The sequence below is a fragment of the Rhinopithecus bieti genome, unplaced genomic scaffold (assembly GCF_001698545.2).
Source record: "Rhinopithecus bieti isolate Rb0 unplaced genomic scaffold, ASM169854v2 scaffold_81031, whole genome shotgun sequence".
Classification (NCBI taxonomy): domain Eukaryota; kingdom Metazoa; phylum Chordata; class Mammalia; order Primates; family Cercopithecidae; genus Rhinopithecus; species Rhinopithecus bieti.
Window position 1 is genome coordinate 45,578 of NW_016830217.1, and position 15,981 is coordinate 61,558.

A 15,981-nucleotide genomic window follows, 5' to 3' on the forward strand; every position below is an offset into this window, starting at 1 on the left:
TTTTTTTTTTTTTTGCCTGAGATGGAGTCTCCCTCTGTCTCCCAGGCTGGAGTGCAGTGGCGCGATCTCGGCTCACTGCAACCTCCACCTCCCTGGTTCAAGTGATTCTCCTGCCTCAGCCTCCCAAGCAGCTGGAATTACAGGCATGCACCTCCACACCCAGCTAATTTTTGTATTTTTAGTAGAGACAGTGTTTCATCATGTTGGCCAGGCTGGTCTTGAACTCCTGACCTCAGGTGATCCACCCACCTCGGCCTCCCAAAGTGCTGGGATTATAGGCGTGAGCCACTGTGCCCGGCCGAGTCCAGGAATTTGAGACTAGCATGAGCAAGATGGTGAAACCTGGTCTCTAGAAAAAATATAAAAATAAGCCAGGCATAATGGCACACACATTTAGTTCCAACTCCCTGGAAGGCTGAGGCAGGAGGATCCCTGACCCCAGGAGTTGGAGGCTGCAGTGAGCTGAGATTGTGCCACTGCACTCCAGCCAAGGTGACAAAAAAAAAAAAAAGAAACAGGGTCTGGGCTCTGTTGCCCAGATTGAAGTGCAGTGTGCAGTGCATCATAGCTCACCGCAGCCTCAAACTCCTGGGCTCAAGTAATCTTCCTGCTTCAGCCTCTCACGTAGCTGGGAATAAAGGCACATGCCACCATGCCCACTCCATTTCTTTTGTTAGAGATAGGGTCTTCATATGTTGCCCAGGCTGGTCTCTAACTCCTGGTCTCAAGCCATCCTCCCACCTTGGCCTCCAAAAGCCATGGGATTAGAAGCATGAGTCACCACACCTGGCTGGTGCTTTAAGTATTTAATCAAATATCTTCTATTGAATCCCGTGGTTTAGAGATAACTTTGTTTTTTGGGTTGGTTGTTTTTTGTTTTTTTTTCCAAGGCGGAGTTTCACTCTTATTGCCCAGGATAGAGTGCAATGGCACAATCTCGCCTCACTGCAACCTCTGCCTCCCAGGTTCAAGCAATTCTCCTGCCTCAACCTCCCAAGTAGCTGTGTTTACAACCATGTGCCACCATGCCCGGCTAATTTTGTATTTTTAGTACAGACGAGGTTCCTCCGTGTTGGTCAGGCTGGTCTCGAACCCCCGACCTCAAGTGATCTGCCCGCATTGGCCTCCCAAAGTGCTGGGATTACAGGCGGATGAGTCACCGTGCCTGGCCTGTTTTATTTTCTTTCTGTTTTCTTCTTGAGACAGTCTTGCTCTGTCACCCATGCTAGAGTACAATGGTGCAATCTCAGCTCACTGCAACCTCTACCTCCTTGGTTCAAGTGATTCTTGTGCCTTAGCCTCCCAAGTAGTTGGGATTACAGGTGGACACTACCACACCTGGCTAATTTTTGCATTTTTATTAGAGACAGGGTTTTGTCATATTGCCCAGGCTGCTCTGGAATTCCTGGACTCAAGCGATCCACCTGTCTTGGCCTCCTAAAGTGATGGGATTACAGGCATGAGCTACCGCGCCGGGGCTAGAGGTAATTTTGTAATCAAGGCTGAACTGATTCAAAACCAACAGCCCTAGAGTCTGCAGTTTCTTGTCAATTTATCTGCCTTCTGTTCCAACCTCACCAAGATGCCTTCAGCCTACAGCAGTAATTCTCAATCAGTGTGATTTTGCTCCCCTGTCCCCAAGAGACATCTGGCAATGTCTAGAGATAATTTTGATCGTCACAACTTGGGAGGTGCTACTGACATCTGCTAGACAGAGGCCAAGAATGCTGTAAAATATCCTCATTGGGCTCCACAGCTCCCCAAAACAAAGACTCATCTGGCCCCATGTGTCAACAGTGCTGAAGCTGAGAAAGCCTGGCCTAGAGTGATATGCTCACTACCTCATGGGAAAATTAGAGACTAACATGACCCAGCCATGACTTTGAGCTAAGAACACCTTGGGGTGGGTCCCACAGGGGAGGCTCAGCCCTAGGCAGTGGCTGTTACATTAGGGAGTCATGTTAAAGTCACAGCTGGCCGGGGCACAGTGGCTCACACCTGTAATCCCAACACTTTGGGAGGCCAAGGCGGGCGCATCACGAGGTCAGGAGTTCAAGAACAGCCTGGCCAATATGGTGAAACTCCGTCTCTACTAAAAATACAAAAAAAAAATTAGCTGGGCGTGGTGGTGGGCGCCTGTAATCCCAGCTACTCGGGAGGCTGAGGCAGAGAATTGCTTGAACCCGTGAGGTGGAGGTTGCAGTGAGCCGAGATCGTGCCACTGCACTCCTGCCTGGGTTACCAAGCAAGACTCCATCTAAAAAAAAAATTTTTTTTTAAATAAATAAAGTCACAGTTACCAAATTCCCCAGAGAACAAGAGGTGGTACCATTCTCTTACGACACTACCTAGGGTGTCCCAGCAATTCTCCAGCTAAAATTCTCTGGTCTGGCCATGGCAGCTGCCTCTTCAAACTCCTCTGCCGCCAATACCCAAGTTCCCGAAGAACAAATCAACGCTATTGGTTGCCTCGCAGTCCATAAAGCAATTAGAGAAATATCCGCTCACTTCCTATTCTCCAACAGTCTTATGAAGGAGGAACTAATATCCCCATTTCAACACGGAGGAGGCCAAGGCTCCAGAGGTCATGTCGCTCACCCCACGTCCAGCAGCTCAGGCAGAACATAGTTCTGAGAAGAGGCAGCCAGTTCTGTCACTAAACTTTTGCACTTTCTTCTGCTCTACAAAGGAAAATCTCTACACATTACAAAAAATAAATGACCGAATGTTGTGGACCTGACTGAGCAGGCACTGTGTCCCACCCCACTCGGGGTCTCAGCGGGGGATTTCAGGCACACTGCCCTCCACAGCTCACCCAGATGCACTGGTGGCCCAGCACTTCTGAAGTTTCCCCCAAGACGATCTCTGCCACCTGACCCCAACACAACCCAGCTCGGCTTGTCCTCTCACTACAGAAAGAGCTGAGTAGGACAGTTTCCAGCTTCTTCAGTTAATGGGTGTGGTCAGCTGAGGGAGTTACCGCTGCGTTGATAAACAATTCCTCAGTAGGAAGCAGAGCCCAGCAGCAGAGGGCTGTGCATCCTCACCCGCCTGTCTTCAAGGCCACTTCCAGGGCTTCCTACTTCCTACCAGGACCAAGCTGTGGTCTCCTCTTCTTGGCCTCCACATTTTCCTGAGGACTCCTAAAAGGAACTGGTGTCTGACATGAAATACTTGTTTTTACACCTGGAGACAGTACTTTCTACAACTAAGGTGGGGGAAACGTACAGCTTAAAGGTACACACACGTCTCTGATTTTCAGGACAGGTTCCCATGATCCCTGAGCAGCCTGGCCAGACCAGGCCACCTCTGCCTTCATAAAGTGGGAGTGCAGCCCCTCAGCTAGGTGCGGCCTCCCTTGCGGTTACCTGAGGTCCTGTCCTCCAGCTTGATGTAGGCCATCTGCCCCTTTGCAGTGATCCTCAGCCGGCCACTCCATGATGGCTGGTCCAGCTGCCACTCCGCGGCCCTAAGGGGACAAACACCACTGAACCTCTGCCAGAAGCTCCTGCTGCATGACCCCAATGCTGGGGATGGAAAGGGCTGCTTATTCTAGCCCAAGAGTTGGCAAACATTTTCTGTGAAGAGTCAGACAGTAAATATCTTTGGCTTTGCAGGGTACACAGCCTGTCACAACAAGGCAGCTCTGCTGCTGTAGAGTAAAAGTAGTACAGAGGCCGGGCGCGGTGGCTCAAGCCTGTAACCCCAGCACTTTGGGAGGCCGAGACAGGCGGATCACGAGGTCAGGAGATCGAGACCATCCTGGCTAACACGGTGAAACCACATCTCTACTAAAAATACAAAAAACTAGCCGGGCGAGGTGGCGGGCGCCTGTAGTCCCAGCTACTCGGGAGGCTGAGGCAGAGCTTGCAGCGAGCTGACATCCGGCCACTGCACTCCAGCCCGGGCGACAGAGCAAGACTCCGTCTCAAAAAAAAAAAAAAAAAAAGCAGTACAGAACATGCATGTGGTGATGCTTTAGGTATCTTAACTATTTTCTACTGAGCACAGCTGTATTTCAATCAAAGTGTAGACACTGAAATCTGAAATTCATATAATGTTCCCAGTATGAAATACTCTCCTTTAAAATTGTCCCAACTATTTAAAAAATGTAAAAAGCATTCTTAGGTGTGAACCATACAAAAATACAGTGGGTTGTCACTTGGTGACGCCCTCTCTAGACCACAGTGTCCTCCTCCGAGTAGGACTTCCTTCCAGTTTCCTTTCTATAGAAGCAGCAGCTGCAGGGGCCTGATTCTGTTTCTGACATTGCCTGACTGCAGTGATCAAAGTGACCATTTGAGAACAGTGAGACAATCTCGAAAGAAAAAGTCAGCATGGAGCAACCACCAGAAGAGAAAAGGAGAACAGAAAAGTGAATGGGAGCTTAGGAAGAAACCCAGGAAACCATGAACTTACAGCAATGCCTCTTTCGGCTCTGGTTTGTTTGAGATGGGGTCTCACTCTGTCACCCAGGCTGAAGTGCAGTGGTGCAACCACAGCTCACTGAGGCCTCAACCTCCCGAGCCCAAGAGATCCTTCCACCTCAGCCTCCTGAGGAGCTGGGACTACAGGTGTGTACCAACACACCAGGCTAATTAAAAAAAAAAAAAAAATTATAGAGATAGGCTCTCACTATGTTGCCCAGGCTGGTCCTGAGGTCTTAGGCTGAAGGGATCCTTCCACTTAGGCATCCCAAAGTGTTGGGATTACAGGCGTGAGCCACCACAGCCAGCTGTTTTGACTCTTTTAAAGCATTAATTTCACATTTTAGTTGTAAGAAAAGGTCAGTAAAATCCCCAAATAGCAAGAACCGCAGGTGTTTCCAGGAGGCTTTTCTTGGAAGTCCCTGTGCCAGTTCTCAAGAACCCTGGACGCGGCTATCTTGAGGGCTGCACAAATGCAGATTCTCAATTCACAAATCAGCAGACTCAGTTCCAGTTCCTCTTACTAGGCCTGAGATTCAGGCTAAGGAGAGCTCCAAGACTTAATTGCAGGCACTGGTAGTTTCCTCTAAGCTAAACCAGCCAGCCCTGACAATTCGTAACCTCACTCTCTGGGGCACCAAGAGGAACCAAACCCATTCTACTAAAGACCCAATAGGGGGCCGGGTGTGGTGGCTCATGCCTGTAATCCTAGCACTTTGGGAGGCCCGAGGCGAGTGGATCAGGATCACCTGATGTTGGGAGTTCGAGACCAGCCTGACTAACATGGAGAAACCTCGTCTCTACTAAAAACACAAAATTAGTCGGTTGTGGTGGTGTATGGCTGTAATCCCAGCTACTCTGGAGGCTGAGGCAGGAGAATCGCTTGAATTCGGGAGGCGGAGGTTGCAGTGAGCCGAGATCGCGCGCCATTGCACTCTTAGCCTGGACAAGAGGTAAACTCTGTCTCAAAAAAAAAAAAAAAAAAAAAGAGACCCAACAGAGGATAGGGCTAGACGACCATCAATGGTCTGATGGTCCAACTACAGTTTGATGACAGAAAACAAATGTATTTTGGTTACTGTTGTTTTTAATACTATTTTAAAATATGTCATGAATGTAATGTTCACTAACACATCTTTCCACCATAAAATCAGCTATGAGCCCACGGTAACACAACTGGAAAGTAACAAGAGGATATGTGGACGCTCCATCATTCTTGGGGTGCAGGCCAATCCCCTATTTCCGAAAAACTTGGACAACCATCGCCTTCAATAGCCACCCGGGCCCCCGCAAATATAAACACTCCCCACCACCACTCAGTGGCACAAAATAGCCATAGGCCAGGGTGTCTGTATGAAGTGTATCGTTGCTTCGTTTAATATTTTTCGTCTTGTTTTGATAGATAACACATACAAAGGGTAGTAAAATGCAAACAGTACAAAAGGGAAAGGAAGTCTCCTTCCAAGGGCGGTTCCCCTCCCCTAGGGCAGTTTCCTGTGTTCCCTTGCAGAGATATTCTGTACGTTTACAAGCGTGCGTGCTTATTCGTCTCAGGTAGAGATCAGAGAAATGTAGATGGGGTCCTCCCACCTGCTCCAGGCTGTGATCAAGGGTGAAATTCGTGCGAAGGGATCTGGGTAGGAAGGGGTCCCTGGGCTTCCACCGTCAGCTTAAAGCTCCCCGGGACCGGTCCTTTCAGCCGGCTCTGGGCTCCCTCCCCTCCTCTCGGGGATTTCCGTCTGTGATAGGGTACCTCTCCGCTTAAGGCTTTTCGAGGATCCCTTCAAGGCCACCGGTTAGCCCTGAAAGAGAAGCGTCTGTGACATCACCACCCCCGACCAAGTTTAGGGTATCCGGCAGCCCACCGGGGTCCCTAAGCGCTAGATACGGCTTTAACGCCCTCCCTAGCGTTGATGCCGCCAGGAGTTCCGTGCATCGTACTGAGACGGGCGAAACTCTGGGTCCGCCTCCCGGCTCGGGCCTGGAACTGGAAGCAGCAGCAGCATTAGCTCCCCCTCGCCCCAAAACTGGCCAGGGCTGTCCTCGGTTCCCGCAGTGGGTGTGTCCGGGTGGCGGAAAAAGGGTTAAATCGGAGCTAGCCTGGTCTGGCGGCGGGGAATCACCTGTAGCCACGGTTGGTAGCCCGCGGAGGGATGCGGTAGACGTGGACGTCAGGCTTGACACAGAGCACCGACTCATACACACTCTCCTCCATCGCGACGACTGGAGCCCACCTGACTTCCGGCTCCTTCCACCGTTCCTCTGTCCGACGGACGGAAGCGGTGCGACTCTGTGACCAGGTTTCAGCTAGAGCGGCAGCTCGCGGGCCTCAGCACGGCCTCGTTTGTGCGCCCTCTGCTGGAAACCCGCTCAAGACATGCGGCGCGCGACCTTCGGAGGCTTCTCTCTCCCTCCAGACGCTTCTCTCTCCCTCCAGACACCCTCGGACGCAGAGAAAGAGACCGGCGCCCGCCATAGACGGACACCTCCATAACCCATGGTCTGGGTGTGGATCATCCCCATCGCTTCAGTTCTTAGGCCTGGGGCCCAGTTGGCCGAGAGGCAAAGCCGTAGCCCACCCTGCAGCATCTCTGTCCTCCAGCCTCTGCTGCAGCGCCTCCTCTGCCTGAATATCCTTCCCTCTCCTGACTGTAAGGCTCAGCTGGCCACCCGACCCACCAGACTAAGTGGATGCCCTTACCCTACCACCCTCCATGCTTCCCCTATGGGAACCCACTTATGTGCTCAGGGCCCCCTGTGGCCAAACCTCAACAACGAGTTGTATTCAAAGAAGTAAAGTTTGGTAACACAAGTAATTTACGAAGAATTCCAGGCCGGGCGCAGTGGCTCACGCCTGTAATCCCAGCAGTTTGGGAGGCTGAGACGGGCGGATCACCTGAGGTCAGGAGTTCGAGACCAGCGTGGCCAACATGGTGAAACTCCGTATCTACTAAAAATACAAAAATTAGCCGGGCTTGGTGGCGTATGTCTGTAGTCCTAGCTACTTGGGAGGCTGAGGCACTAGAACAGCATGAACCCGGGATGCGGAAGTTGTGGTGAGCTGAAACTGTGCCACTGCACCTCAGCCTGAGCGACAGAGCGGGACTCTGTCTCAAAAAAAAAAGAAGAAGAAGAAGAAGAAGAAGAATTCTAGTCTTAGATTTCTCCCAGAATATTCTAGGAGATACAATGTCTACCATAGCCAAATTCTCAAAATCCCTCCTTTCCCACTATTCTGTCATTCATTCCTCCAGTTGAGGGCCTACAATGTGCCAGCCCCTATGTAGGGTGCAGCTGATCCCAAATCTCTGACTCACTGAATACCCCAAACTTTCTCCACCCCTTCTTTCCTTTTCTCTCTCACTCTCTCTCCTTCTTTTTACTTTTTTTTTTTTTTTTTTTTTTCTCCAGACGAAGTCTCACTCTATCGCCCAGGCTGGAGTGTAGTGGTGGAATCTCGACTCACTGCAACATCCACCTCCCGGGTTCAAGCGATTCTCCTGCTTCAGCCTCCCGAGTAGCTGGGATTACAGGCGCCCGCCACCACGCCTGGCTAGTTTTTGTATTTTTTTGTTGTTGTTGTTAGAGATGGGGGTTTCACCAGGTTGGCCAGGCTGGTCTTGAACTCCTGACCTCAAGTGATCCGCCCAGTTTGGCCTCCCTAGTGCTGGGATTACAGGCGTGAGCCAGGGCACCTGGCCATTTCTACTCATTTTTTATAAGCTCTTTATTATAGGATTGATCTAATCACTTACATCTTTATTGTAAAATATGCATAACATAAAATTTACCATTTTAAGTGTGTAGCGCTGTGAAATTAAGTACATTCACAATAGTGTGCAACTATACCGTGCTTTCCAGAACTTTTCGTCATCCCAAACAGAAACTCCATACCCATTAGCAATAACTTCCCATTTCCTCCTGCTCCATCCCTTAGTAACCTCTGTTCTACTTTCTGTCTCTATGAATTTGCCTTTTCTAGATACCTCTTATAAGTGGAATCATACAATATTGGACTTTCGTGTCTCGTTTCACTTAGCATCAAGTTTTCAAGGTTCATTCATGTAGCATGGATCAGAATTTCATTCCTTTTAATAATATTCCATTGCATGTATATGCCATATTTTGTTTATCCATTCATCTGTCAACAATTGGGATGTTATCACCTTTTGGCGTTGGGAATCAGGCTTCTATGTGCATTGGTGTTGGAACACTTGTTCAAGTCCTGTTTTCCATTTTCTTGAGTGTATACGTAGGAGTGAAACTGCTGAGTTATAGGATAATGCTATGTTTAGTGCTTTTGTTTTGTTTTGTTTGAAGCAGCATCTCACTCTGTTGCCCAGGCTGGAATGCATTGGCATGATCACAGCTCACTGCAGCCTCAACCTCCCAGGCTCAAGTGATCCTCCCAACTTAGCCTCCCAAGTAGCTGGAACTACAGGTGTGAACCACCATTTCTGGCCTTGTTCAGCTTTTTGAGGAGCCTCCAAACTGTCTTCCACAGCAGCAGCACCATTTACATTCACAAGGGTTTCAATTTCTTCACGTTTTTGCAAATATTGGTTATTTTCTTTTTTTTTTCTTTTTTGAGACAGAGTCTCTCTCTCTCTCTCTCTCTCTCTCTCTCTCTATCTCTCTCTCTCTCACCCCACACTGGAATGCAACAGTGCAATCATCGTTCATTGCAGCCTCAAACTCCCAGGCTCAAGGGATCCTCCTGCCTCAGCCTTTTGAGTAGCTGGGCCTACAGGCGCACACCACCCTACCCTGCTAATTTTCTTACTTTTTGTAGAGACAGGGGTCTTGCTATGTTGCCCAGGCTGGTCTTGAATTCCTGTCTTCAAGAGATCCTCGGGCCGGGCGCGGTGGCTCAAACCTGTAATCCCAGCACTTTGGGAGGCCGAGACGGGCGGATCACAAGGTCAGGAGATCGAGACCATCCTGGCTAACACGGTGAAACCCCGTCTCTACTAAAATACAAAAAACTAGCCGGGCGAGGTGGCGGTCGCCTGTAGTCCCAGCTACTCGGTAGGCTGAGGCAGGAGAATGGTGGGAACCCGGGAGGCGGGGCCTTGCAGTTGCAGCCTGAGATCCGGCACTGCACTCCAGCCCGCGGTGACAGGGAGCGAGACTCCATCTCAAAAAAAAAAAAAAAGGAGGTCCTCTGGGGCCTCAGCCTTCCAAAGCTGGCCTAACCATACCTGGCCTTATTTTCCTTTTTTTTTTTTTGAGACTAAGTCTCATTCTATCACCCAGGCTGGAGTGCAATGGCACGATCTCAGCTCACTGCAACCTCTGCCTCCCACGTTCAAGCGATTCTCATGCCTCAGCCTCCCAAGTAGCTGAGACTACACGCATGCGCCACCATGCCTGGCTAATGTTTGTATTTTTAGTAGAGACGGGGTTTCACCATGTTAGCCAGGCTGGTCTAAAACTCCTGACCTCAAGTGATCCACCCACCTTGGCCTCCCAAAGTGCCGGGATTACAGGTATGAGCCACTGCACCCAGCCATTCAGAGCACTGTCAGTTCTGTTCAGTCTAACAAAAACAGGCATCAAGCCCATACTCTATGCCAGATGCTGAGTACTGGGGTCACTGAGATGCAGCCAATCCAGCTCCTACCACCCTGGAGCTCACAGACTGGAGGAGACAGAGAGAAAAGCAGTCTTTGGCAACGCAGAATGAAAGATACTATAATGAAGCAAATTCACAGGGGCTGTGGGAGCAAAGAGAAGAAACCCCACACAGTCTGGGGACAGTCAGGGAAGGCTTTCTGGGAGAGAGTACCCTGGCACAATAATCGCTGTGAGGTTGGCAAGGCAACGATTGTTATCCTCACTGTGTAATGGGGGCCACTGAACCAGTGACAAGCTGGGGGAAATGACACTGTCTAGTAGTTGGAGGTCAGCCAGCCCCTTGCGTTATTCTCAAACCCTAACCACATGGCTGGACATTCCTGACATGCATTCCTAAACCTCTGCTGCTGAGAATAATTGGACCTGCCATCTATTCCCAGTTTAACTACCCTGTATACCAAACAAATCCAATTCAAGCCAACAGGCAAAGTATAGGCTCAGACAGAGTCCATCCTGTGTACGAGGTGGTGAGCAGGGGTGGAAAATCTCACTGTGACTCATCTGATTTCTGGTAGGTGCAGGGCCAAGGTGGGGTGTGATGTGAACAAGCTTTCCCTGACAGCCTCCAGACGTATAGATGATACGTCGCTTACCTTTCTCTGCTGTATTTTCCTGCCATCATAGATATTTCCAAGAGAAATTCTCCCATTTTTCAGATGAGGAAACCACTTATAAAAGGGGCACTCAATACCCAAAGAATTTTGAAAAAGAACGAAGTTGGAGGACTCACATTTCCTGATTTCAAACCTTTTTATTTATTTACTTTTCCATAGGTTATTGCTGGGGTACGGGTGGTATTTGGCTACATGACTAAGGTTGTTTTGTTTTTTGTTTTTTGGTTTTTGGTTTTTATTTTTTATTTTTTATTTTTTGGTTACATTAGTAAATTTTTTTTTGAGACGGAGTCTTGCTCTGTTGCCCAGGCTGGCATGTAGTGGTGCAATCTCTGCTCACTGCAACCTCCATCTCCCAGGTTCAAGCAATTCTCCTGCCTCAGCCTCCCGAGTACCTGGGATTACAGGCACGCACCACCATGCCCAGATAATTTTTGTATTTTTAGTGGAAACAGGGTTTCACCATGTTAGCCAAGGTGATCTCAAACTCCTGACCTCAAGTGATCCACCCCCTTTGACATCCCAAAGAGCTGGGATTACAGGCGTGAGCCACCTTGCCCTGCATGAGTAGTTTCTTTAGTGGTGATTTGTAAGATTTTGGTCCACCCATCCCCTGAGCAGTATACACTGCACCCTATCTGTAGTCTTTATTTTTATTTATTTATTTATTTATTTTTTGAGACAGAGCCTCATCCTGTCGACTAGGCTGGAGTGGAATGGTGCGATCTCGGCTCACTGCAACCCTCCACCTCTCGGGTTCAAGCAATTCTCCTTCCTCAGCCTCCCGAGTAGCTGGGAGGTGTGCCACCATGGTGTGCCACCATGCCCAGCTAATTTTGTTTTTTTAGTAGAGACAGGGTTTTTCCATGTTGGTCAGGCTGGCCTCGAACTCCCGACCTCAGGTGATCTGCCCACCTCGGCCTCCCAAAGTGCTGGGATTACAGGCATGCGCCACCACGCCCAGCTAATTTTTTGTATCTTTAGTAGAGATGGGGTTTCACCTTGTTGGCCAGGCTGGTCTCAAGCCCCCGATCTCGTGATCCGCCCACCTCGGCCTCCCAAAGTGCTAGGATTACAGGTGTGAGCCACCGCACCCGGCCAATAAATGGAACTTTTACAAAAATTTAAAACTTTTGTGCTTCAAAAGACAAAAAGGTGAAAATGCAATCCACATAATGGGAGAAAAACTTTGCAAATCATATATATGATTTGGAACATGTATCTAGAATGTATAAAGAACATTTACCATGCAACAATAAAAAGACAACCCAATATAAATGGACAAAAGGAGGCTGGGTGTTGTGACTCATGCCTGTAATCCCCGCACTTTGGGAGGCTGAAGTGGGAGGATTACCTGAGCCCAGGAGGTCAAGGCTATAGTGAGCCACGTTCATGCCACTGCAGTCCAGCCTATGGACAGAGTAAAGACCCTGTCTGAAAAAAAAAAAAAAAAAAAAACAGGGCCAGGTGTGGTGACTTACACCTGTAATCCCAGCACTTTGGGAGGCTGAGGTGGGCAGATCACCTGAGGTCAGGAGTTTGAGACCAGCCTGGTCCACATGGTAAAACCACATCTCTACTAAAAATACAAAAATTAGACAGGCATGGTGGTGCGCACCTGTATGTAAACCCAGCTACTAGGGAGGCTGAGGCAGGAGAATTGTTTGGACATGGGAGGCGGAGGTTGCAGTAAGCTGGAACTAGGCTGCTGCACTCCAGCCTGGGCAACACAGCAAGACTCCGTCTCAAAAAAAAAAAAAAGGATGAAGGCTAAGGCTCTGAATAGACATTTTTTCAAAGAAGATAGACAAATGGCCAATAAGCACGTGAAGATGTTCAACATTATCGGCCATTAGGGAAATGCAAATCAAAATCAGAATGAGATAACACTTTACACTCACACCCACTAGGACAGCTATGATAAAAAAGACAAGTAAGGCCAGGTACAGTGGCTGACACCTGTAATCCCAACACATTGGGAGGCTAAGGCAGGAGAATCCCTTGAGCCCAGGAGTTCAAGACCAGCCTGGACAGCATAGTGAGATTCCCATCTACAAAATATTTAAAAATTAGCCAGGTGTGGTGGTGTGCACCTGTACTCTCAGCTACTCAAGAGGCTAAGCTAAGGTGGGAGGATCCCTTGAACCCCACAGTCGGATTTGCAGTGAGCTATGATCATACCACTGCACTCCATCCTCTGTGATAGAGCAAGACCCTGTCTCAAAAACAAAAAATAAAAAGATAATAACAAGTGTTGGAGAGGATGCAGAAAAATTGGAACACTCATATGCTGCTGGTAAGAAGGTAAAATGATACAGCCACTTTGAGAAAGCCTGACAATTACTAAAAAGCTAAACATAGAGTTGACATATGACTCAGCAATTCCACTCCTAGATACATACCCAAGAGAAATGCAAATGTATGTTCATATAAAAACTTGTACATGAATGTTCATAGCAGCATTATTCATAATAGCTAAAATGTGGAAACAGTGCGGGCATGGTGGCTCACACCTGTAATCCCAGCACTTTGGGAGGCCAAGGCGGGAGGATCACTTAAGCTCAGGACCTTGAGCAGCCTGGGCAACCTAATAAGACCTCACCTCTACTTAAAATTTAAAAATTTTAAGACGAGCCAGGCATGGTGGCATGCATCTCTAGTCCCAGCCAGCCACTCAGAGGCTGAGGTGGGAGGATCACTTGAGCCGGGGAGTTTGAGGCTATAGTAAGCTATGATTGCACTGCTGCACTCCAACCTAAGTGACAGAGCAAAACCCTGTCTCAAAAAAAAAAAAAAAAAAAGGAAAAAAAAGAAACAACACAAATTTCTATCTACTGATGAATGGATAAACAAAATGGGGTATATCCATACAGTGAAATATTAACCATAAAAAGGAGTGAAATTCTGATATGTGCTACAACATGGATGAACCTTGAAAACATGATGTTAAGTGAAAGAAGCTAGTCACCAAGGACCACATATTGTATGATTCCATTTATACAGAATGTCCAGAATAGACAAATCCACTAAGACAGAAAGTAGATCAGTGGTTACCTAGGGCTGGGTTGGGGGTGGGAAGATTAGGGATGATGGCCAAGGGGTGTGGGGTTTCTTTTTGGGGTGATAAAAACGTTCTAGAATTAGGGCAAGGGTTGCACAACTCTGTGAATATCCTAAAAGCCATTGAATTGTAACACTTTAAATGGGTGAACTGTATGATATGTGAGTTAAATTTCAATACAGCTGTGAACAAAAAAGGGTCCCAAATGATCTGAAAGGGAGACATGGTCGATATTTGTCGACTTCTCTCCCTGTTCTGCCCTTGGATTCCAAGCCCCTCTAACTAGCGTTGGGGCGTCCCCTCGTTGTCTAGCTTCTCACAGTTAGCAAGCTCCAGATGTGGACAGATGGGGGCTGGAACCCCTCTGGGCTCCAGTAAAACTTCAGTAAAACTTCAGTTTGTAGAATACTGAGGCCTGAGAAGTCCAAGTCTGAGCCTGCACATTCTCAGGCAGAGACAGTGGACAATGCGGGGGGGGTGTTTGAGGGGCGTGGGGGGAGATTTTTCCCTAGGTGGTTCATCCATCCCTGAGACAGGAAGACTCAGAGGAAGCGGAAATGGTTAGGGGAACCCTAATGGGAAAGAGGCTGGGGAGGGGCAAGGAACTCCAAGGGAAGAGAGAAGGACTTGGCCACAGCCCTGACTTTCCTGCTCCAGGTGAGAGCCTGGTCCTTTGTGAGGCCAGAGCTGCACTGGGGGTGGGAGGTCACCCCACCAAACCAGCTGAGGTCTGGTTTGCATGGTAGGGGTGCAGCTCTAACTGAAGGAAGGACCTGGAGGACAGGAAGAGGAAGTGGGGACTTGGGTCAGCAGCTATTAAGTGCACCTCCTCTGTGTCCCTGGTAAACTGTGGGAACCGTCAGGACACCCAGTGTATCCCCCAAGGCCTGACGTCCCTAGCACAGGCACATGTCATTAAATGGTTATTGATTGCACGAGGAAATGAATGAATGACTTAAGCTTCTTTGTAGACAAAATGATATGGTGAGATGGGCGGCCGTGGGAGTCAGACAGGCCTGGGTTTGAATCCAGTTCCTCTGCAGACTGGCCATGTGGTATTGGACAAGACATTGCTCAGAGCCTTAATTTCCCTATCTTTAAAACAGGGCTGAACCCACTGACCTCACAGGGGCTGTTAGAATACTGTTTACAAAGATTTCCAGCACATAGAAGATTCCTCCATGGATGCTGGCGGGCCTGCCATGATATAAAGTGGAAGAAGCACCATCAAGATCTTCAAGGTCATACGGTCTCACTATGGGAAGAAGGGGTGTGGGGTTAGGATTTACTCCTGGAAACTAGTTAACAATGAAAGGGGATCCATGTACCCGTAGAAATGGCGCTGATGTTGCCTCAAAGGAATTCAGTGGCTGGAGAGAGAGCTGAGATGGTTGGAAACTTGGAGAAGAGGGAGGAGCTTGAAGACTGGGTTGGGGGCTATTAGAAAGATAGAAAAAATGGGAGGTGGGCACAGAGGCTGGGATCTGTGGGACTAGGATTGCAGGAGCCTGCCTGGATTAAAACAGAAAATTTGTGTAGGGAGTGGTGGCACAGCTGAATATGAGGTTGGATGAAAGAGGTGGAGGAGAGACAGTAAGAAAGCCTTTAGAAATGGCCAGGTGCGGTGGCTCACCCCTGTAATCCCAACACTTTGAGAGGCTGAGGCGGGTGGATCACTTGAGGTCAGGAGTTCAAGACCAGTCTGGCCAATCTGGTGAAACCCCATCTCTACTAAAAATACAAAAATTAGCCGGGTGTGGTGGCGGCCGCCTATCATCCCAGCTACTAGGGAGGCTGAGGCAGGAGAATTGCTTGAACCCGGTAGGCAGAGGTTGCAGTGAGCCAAGATCACACCACTGCACTCCAGCCTGGGCAACAGAGCAAGACTCTGTCTCAAAACAAACAAACAAAAACAAAACAAAACAAAAACAAAAAGAAGAAGAAGGCCGGGCGCGGTGGCTCACGCCTGTAATCCCAGCACTTTGGGAGGCCGAGGCGGGCGGATCATGAGGTCAGGACATCGAGACCATCCTGGCTAACACGGTGAAACCCCATCTCTACTAAAAATACAAAAAATTAGCCGGGTGTCGCGGTGGGCGCCTGTAGTCCCAGCTACTCTGGAGGCTAAGGCAGGAGAATGGCATGAACCCGGGAGGCGGAGGTTGCAGTGAGCCGAGATCGCGCCATTGCACTCTAGCCTGGGCGACTGAGCGAGACTCCGTCTCAAAAAAAAAAAGCAATT

General features: G+C 48.9%; 2 protein-coding genes across 7 annotated transcripts in view; one reads left to right on the top strand and one right to left on the bottom strand.

Moving 5' to 3' along the window:
• NECAP2 (NECAP endocytosis associated 2) overlaps positions 1 to 7,168 on the bottom strand; it is a 19,096-nt gene extending 11,928 nt beyond the window's left edge. For all 3 annotated transcript variants that reach the window (XM_017865303.1, XM_017865304.1, XM_017865305.1), the window contains exons 1-2: positions 6,551 to 7,168; positions 3,369 to 3,469 (exon numbers count right to left, since the gene is read on the bottom strand). In XM_017865303.1, coding sequence (XP_017720792.1) covers positions 3,369 to 3,469; positions 6,551 to 6,642 — 193 coding nt within the window. In that variant the 5' untranslated portion in view covers positions 6,643 to 7,168. The remainder of the gene's footprint in view (positions 1 to 3,368; positions 3,470 to 6,550) is intronic.
• A 3,123-nt stretch (positions 7,169 to 10,291) lies between these two features.
• The window catches only part of SPATA21 (spermatogenesis associated 21), a 64,405-nt gene continuing 58,715 nt past the window's right edge, over positions 10,292 to 15,981 (top strand). For all 4 annotated transcript variants that reach the window (XR_001884013.1, XR_001884014.1, XM_017865272.1 and 1 more), the window contains exons 1-2: positions 10,292 to 10,575; positions 14,846 to 14,980. The gene's annotated coding sequence lies outside the window, so the exon portion shown is untranslated. The remainder of the gene's footprint in view (positions 10,576 to 14,845; positions 14,981 to 15,981) is intronic.